Source organism: Somniosus microcephalus, unplaced genomic scaffold (genome assembly GCF_052327205.1).
Source record: "Somniosus microcephalus isolate GS21.2 unplaced genomic scaffold, FLI_Smic_1.0 unresolved_chr5, whole genome shotgun sequence".
Lineage (NCBI taxonomy): Eukaryota > Metazoa > Chordata > Chondrichthyes > Squaliformes > Somniosidae > Somniosus > Somniosus microcephalus.
The window spans coordinates 45371011-45377566 of NW_028225183.1; the positions used below are offsets into that span (position 1 = coordinate 45371011).

At 49.8% G+C, this 6556-nt stretch overlaps 2 protein-coding genes across 2 annotated transcripts; both read right to left on the reverse strand.

The window, feature by feature from the left end:
* Positions 1-4278: 4278 nt before the first annotated feature.
* Positions 4279-4695, reverse strand: LOC147088086 (histone H2A type 2-C-like). The gene has a single exon (XM_085977905.1). It carries the CDS (start codon positions 4685-4687, stop codon positions 4298-4300), a length of 390 nt encoding a protein of 129 aa, XP_085834031.1. The 5' UTR covers positions 4688-4695; the 3' UTR covers positions 4279-4297.
* A 900-nt stretch (positions 4696-5595) lies between these two features.
* LOC147088087 (histone H2B-like) lies at positions 5596-6035 on the reverse strand. The gene has a single exon (XM_085977906.1). The coding sequence runs from the start codon at positions 6021-6023 to the stop codon at positions 5649-5651; it is 375 nt and encodes a 124-aa protein (XP_085834032.1). The 5' UTR covers positions 6024-6035; the 3' UTR covers positions 5596-5648.
* Between the last annotated feature and the right edge of the window lie 521 nt (positions 6036-6556).

The following is a 6556-nucleotide window of genomic DNA, read 5'->3' on the forward strand; positions in this document are numbered from 1 at the left end:
TGGTCGCGATAAAGAAGGCTCTGGCTGCGAACGGCGTCGATGTGCTGAAGTTAAGTTCCCAGATCAGGTTAAGTGTCAAGAGGAAAGTGGAAAACGGCTCCCTGGAGCAGACCAAGGGCACGGGCGCCTCGGGTTCCTTCAGGCTCGCTAAGAAGGAATCCCAGCGGAAAGAGGGAAAGAAGGTGAAGAAACCGGCAACCAAGAAATCTGCAGTAAAGAAACCAACAGCCAAGAAATCTCCAGCCAAGAAACCAGCAGCCAAGAAATCTCCAGCCAAGAAACCAACAGCCAAGAAATCTCCAGTCAAGAAACCAGCAGCCACGAAATCTCCAGCCAAGAAACAAGCAGCCAAGAAAACGAGCACCAAGAAGGCAGCAACGTCAAAAAAGACAGTGAAAGCGGCGGCTGGGAAGAAGGCGGCGGTGCAGAAGCTTAAGAGCCCCAAGAAGGCCACAGGCGGAAAGGTGAAGGCAGCCAATAGGGTGGAAAATCCCAAGGCCAAGCCCAAATCAGCAAAGTCACCCAAAGCAGCGAGCAAAAGAAAGTAAAAAGGACAACTTGTAAACATCTGAACCCAAAGGCTCTTTTCAGAGCCACCACGTCTTTCCAAAAAGAGCTGATCGCGGAATCTGATGATCCATGTCCCGGGGCCGGGCTCAGATTCCAGATTGAAATCATTTCAAATGAACCTCGGCTTCCTGGTGACTCGCTGACATTCGCTGCACCCACCCCTCCCCCACAGAGAGAATGGGATGTCCGGGCCGGGCCTCACTCTAACTGGGGGGTGTTCGGCTCCAGTCTCAGTTCAGGGTCACTTTCAGTTCACAGGTTCAGGGTGAGAGTCTCTGTGAGACTGACACTGGCGGAGATACCCCGCGTCACAACTCGTACCCCAACACATGAGATTCTCCAAATCAGCTGGAATAAGGTGTTTGTAAACTGCTGAAACCTTCTGTGTGGGGAAGTGTGGGGAGATGGAATAAGGTCCGAGATTGACATGGAAGGAGACGGGTCGACTTGTGATAGAAGGTACTGTATATAGGCGGGACTATTACTGATTGTTAATTGTAACAGGACCTTATTTAAAAGATTCTGGTTTCAGGAAACCCTTGAATATGAAGTCAGTGTCTGTAAGGGTTTGTGCGGAGCGCTGTGTTTCGGTTCTACTGTCAATAACCGGTTTGAAATTGGCGGTTACAGAAAGCTGGAGGTGGAGCTGGAAGATCAGAGGCCGCTCTCTGCTCTGTCTGTCACTCTTGAAATTGTCTCCTCCCCTCCCGCTCTCTGTTTAATCTCTCACTCTGTCTCCTCCCCTCCCCGCCTCTCGTACTCTGCGCTTTCTCAGTCAGGTCGGAGTCGGCTGTATATAAGAGCAGCCAGAAACAGTTCGTTTCTCATTCAGCAGAAGTTTGACTGAAGAATCGTCATGACTGGACGAGGCAAAGGAGGCAAAGGACTGGGCAAAGGCGGAGCCAAGCGGCACCGTAAAGTGCTCCGTGACAACATCCAGGGCATCACCAAACCAGCCATCCGCCGCCTGGCTCGCCGTGGCGGTGTGAAGCGAATCTCGGGTCTGATCTACGAGGAGACCCGTGGGGTGCTGAAGGTTTTCCTGGAGAATGTGATCAGGGATGCGGTCACCTACACTGAGCACGCCAAGCGCAAGACGGTCACTGCCATGGATGTGGTGTACGCTCTGAAACGGCAGGGCCGCACTCTCTATGGGTTCGGCGGCTGAACAACTCGACCCTTTCAACCAAACTCAACACAAAGGCTCTTTTAAGAGCCACCCACAGCCTCACAGAGAGCAGTGACCTGGGAATTGGAGCTGGTGTAGATTGTTCTCAAAAATAGATTGGTCAGAAATATTATTAACAGATATGTGATGTGTTCTGTAATCTTTGAATTTCGCTTTCGGTTGCACCAGGTTTATGGAGTTATTTCCTCAGACGGAACATTCCCTCTCCGTGTAAAGCCACATCGCGTCTACACATTTCTCCATTGTGCAGTTATACTGTAATGATTATAATTTAATAATTAGTTGGCTGGTCGGACATGAGCCGTTGAGTGGGTTACTGAAAAGAGTCCAACTTGTGAATTTGCAGCCAGACGGTGGTGTCCGGCCCTGATACTGACAGGGTTTGTGAAATTGTGAAATTTCAGTTCAGTCATTCGGGGACCTGAAATTACCGCAGTTTGAGACCGCTCTAACCCGACCTTACTTCTGATTGGGGGTCCGCTCCACAATCCCATTTCGTAACCAATCACAGAGCCACAGATTAGAAAGTAAGCACATCATTGGTTGACATTGTCGGCCTGTCGAAATGTTTGAATTTTTTTTTATTTTGAAAAAGCCCGCCAATTCCAGTGCCGGAAAGGAGCGAATTAATCTAAAGTCTAGTTTCAATGGAATGATTTTAAAATCTCCATCATTTTGTTCTGTTATTCTGCGTTCACCGTCAGTAATTCCTGGCGCTGTTCTACGAACAGGTTTAATTTGTCAGCCTCTTATCTGTAACCGGCGCCAATAAGTCTCCATTCAGCAATCTAAAATGTGCCGAGTATCAGATCGCTGACTGCACAGTTACCCAATGACAGATTATTGGCCAAGGCCTTCTCACAGGCTCCACGGGGACAGAGAGAAGCGACTGAATTCTGATCCTCTCCCCTGAAAGCGGCGGCTAACGTCACAATGGGACGGGCGGAGGGAAATTCTGAATGGGCTGGAGAGGAGGGGGAGAGGAATCGAGTGGAAGAGCGGGAGATTGGCGAGGGTCCCTTTCCCCGCTCCTGTCAGCATCAACAGCCCAGAGTGCGGGCAATGGGAAGGGCCCTAAAGCACCAAGCCCAGGAAGGAACATTTAAAACCTTCAATGATTCTGGCAATGATCCTTTCAATATGTGCAGAATAAAATCGATTTGTCTCAAAACGGTTATTTCCTGCACTAAATTTGGCGGACTTTTTGAAATGGGCGATTAATCACAGCTCAGCCAATCGGGGCCTGAGTTTCCTGCGTTTCATTGATTGGTCAGAGTTGGGTTTGAAGTGGGTGGGCGCCGGTCTCCAGCCAATCAGTGCTCGGGGCGGTCCCTCACTGATGTATAACAAGGCGGACACACAGCAGACTCCGCATTAACAGTGCGTGTGTTCCAGATTGTGTTGAGATCTGTTCAGAAAATGGCCAGGACCAAGCAGACAGCGCGCAAATCGACCGGAGGGAAAGCTCCTCGCAAACAGCTGGCGACCAAAGCGGCCCGGAAGAGCGCTCCAGCCACGGGCGGAGTGAAGAAACCCCATCGCTACAGACCAGGCACTGTGGCTCTGAGGGAGATCCGCCGCTACCAGAAATCCACCGAGCTGCTGATCCGCAAACTGCCCTTCCAGCGCCTGGTGCGGGAGATCGCTCAGGACTTCAAGACCGACCTGCGCTTCCAGAGCTCGGCCGTCATGGCCCTGCAGGAGGCCAGCGAGGCTTACCTGGTGGGGCTCTTTGAGGACACCAACCTGTGCGCCATCCACGCCAAGCGAGTCACCATCATGCCCAAAGACATCCAGCTGGCCCGCCGCATCCGCGGGGAGCGCGCCTAAACTCACCCTGCCCGGCTCCAGGCTTTAGCACCAAATACAACAACGGCTCTTTTAAGAGCCACCAAATCGGCAAAGGAAAGAGTTGCGATCGGCGCAAGAGAAACTGGACTGTGCACACACCGTGCTGCTCTTGTAGTGCTAATGTAATTGGGATTTATAAAGTGGGGGCAGTGAATGTCTGGGTATGGTCTAGGTTTAAATGTGAGTGGAAGGAGGTATCTGAATCTCACTTTTAAAATCAACTCTTAATGCGGGGAGAGGTAGTTACTATTTGGAATATTTTATATTAACCAGAGCTGTAATTCTGGTTCGATGCTGTCTGCAAATTAAAAGGGGAAAAGCTAGTATGGATCAATGTGCTCAGGATGTATATGGAATTATTGGCCCAATAAGGAACAGCCAGCCCAACAACCGCTTTATAATGGTTTCTTTACATGCGTTCATATTCGGCTCTCCCAATGTGTTCAATTAGGCCCGGTCTCACGTTAAGTTTCCGTGTGTTTTGTTTTTCTCTGAAGCCAGTCCCCCTCTATTAAATCGCTGATCCAAATTTTCGGTAACAGAAAACCCACTGTAGTGTTTGTGGATCTACAGTTCTGCATGTCCTGTTTGTAAACGTGAATGGCTGTACAGTACACAACCCTTTCACAGATAAAGTGGGTGGCTCTGAGAAGAGCCTTTGGGTTATTAGATTAAATCCTGCCCGCTTTACTTGCTCTTGGAGCTGGCAGTGCTGGTTTTCTTGGGCAGCAGCACCGCCTGGATATTAGGCAGCACCCCGCCCTGAGCGATGGTCACCTTTCCCAGCAGCTTGTTGAGCTCCTCGTCGTTGCGGATGGCCAGCTGCAGGTGTCTGGGGATGATGCGCGTCTTCTTGTTGTCGCGGGCCGCGTTGCCGGCCAGCTCCAGAATTTCAGCGGTCAGATACTCGAGCACAGCAGCCATGTAGACCGGGGCTCCGGCACCCACACGCTCAGCGTAGTTGCCCTTTCGGAGGAGCCTGTGAACACGGCCCACAGGGAACTGCAGTCCGGCCCGGGATGATCGAGACTTAGCCTTAGCCCGAGCTTTACCGCCGGTTTTTCCTCTTCCAGACATTTCCACAATTTACTCGTTCAGTGAAAGAATGAAAGTCTCCTCCCACATCTGTCGTTCTTAAACTTTCTGGAGGAATGAAGAGAGGCGAACTTGTGATTGGTCTCTCTGTGGTGAATTTCATTGGTGTTTTCCGGTGACCAATTACAGTCTGCTTTTCCCGCCAATGAAAAGAGGGGTAAAATAACTGTATTCAACGATTTTTTAAATTCAAAAACCCCGCCAGTATTTTCCTAAACGAGCGAATTAAATTAATAAATCACCATTAGCAAATTCTAGGCTGTTACAATCAGGATTAATTTCGGGTTCAATATTGAGTTTACACGGGCGGGATTAAATTCCTATTGATTCTGTAACGGGACACATTCCAACTCAATCTGTGTAAAAGTGAGGATTCACAGATTATCGATCGATCCTTTGCACAGGCGCTGCTGCGGGAGTGAAACCAGATCTGGGAGTCCTGCTGTGAGAAAAGAAGAGGGGCAGAGTGTTCAAACTGACCCCGTTCTAATCTCTAAGAACTCCCATTCCGGGTTGTTACAATGCAGCAAATCTCCGATTAATAAACGGATGGACTCCCAACTTGCTTCAGAAAAATGCAAAGGTCTTGACAGAGAACGAGGTGACTGAAATAGGAACCTCACACCCAAAACAAGCTTTTAATTAGTCGGCTGGCGCTGCAAATAAACGGGTCTGAGAGCAAAGGCAAAGTGCGACCAAGGACCGTGTTTGTGTTTTAGTGGGCGGGATATACAACATCGACGCTAAGGGCGATCCGGTCAATGAAACTGCTTATCTGAGAGTTAAAAACTACATCTACAGCTGGAACTTCAAACGTTCTTAATAATTACAGTAAACTGAATCTACAAGGCGATGCGTTGTGTAGCTCTTTCAGAGAGATAGTGGGTGGCTCTTAAAAGAGCCTTTGTGTTTTGGGTTTGTTCTTTCAGGACAGCGTAGAGTTTTACTTGGAGCTGGTGTATTTGGTCACCGCCTTTGTCCCTTCCGACACGGCGTGCTTGGCCAGCTCCCCGGGCAGCAGCAGGCGCACGGCGGTCTGGATCTCCCGGGAGCTGATGGTGTGCCGCTTGTTGTAATGGGTCAGGCGGGAAGCCTCACTCGCGATACGCTCGAAAACATCGTTCACAAACGAGTTCATGATGCTCATGGCCTTGGAGGAGATGCCGGTGTCAGGGTGAACCTGCTTCATCACTTTGTAGATGTAGATGGAGTAACTCTCCTTCCTCGACTTTCTGCGCTTCTTGCCGCCCTTCGCTGCCGGTTTAGTGACGGTTTTCTTAGCGCCCTTCTTAGCAGCTGTCTTCTTTGCGTCCACCATTCTTAAGCTCGATTTCAGCAACAAAATGACTCAAACTTGCTCCGCGCTCGGAATATATAGGCAACCCCACAGTCCTATGCTAATGAGGGATGGGTGAAGGCAATGATTGTGATTGGCTGGTTAGGAATGATGTCAATTTCCATTCTTCTGCATATCTCTGATTGGCTTCTTTAGGTATCCAATCAGACTGAGTGTTTGCCACCAGTACGCCCCCTGCAAGTGCGTGTGTGACATCTGCCCATTCACCATTTCCCAGACCATCTTCCAGGGCCGCAAACACTCCTTCCGGACGGGATAGCCAGTTAGATAGACTTCCTCCAATTTGTGCACTATATTCACGCATTGCGGTGTGGTCTCCGCCACTTTAGTTCTGCATCTGCCAATCTCTAATACTGTGTGTGTGGGGATAGTTCTGTATCACTCAGTCTCTGCCGTCCTTGCGGGCTCCGTGTGTCCCAGGCAGCTAAGTGTCCTTTGTTGATTGGTGCGCTCGGCTCATTAAGAAAAAAGCATTTCACTGACTGGATTTCACT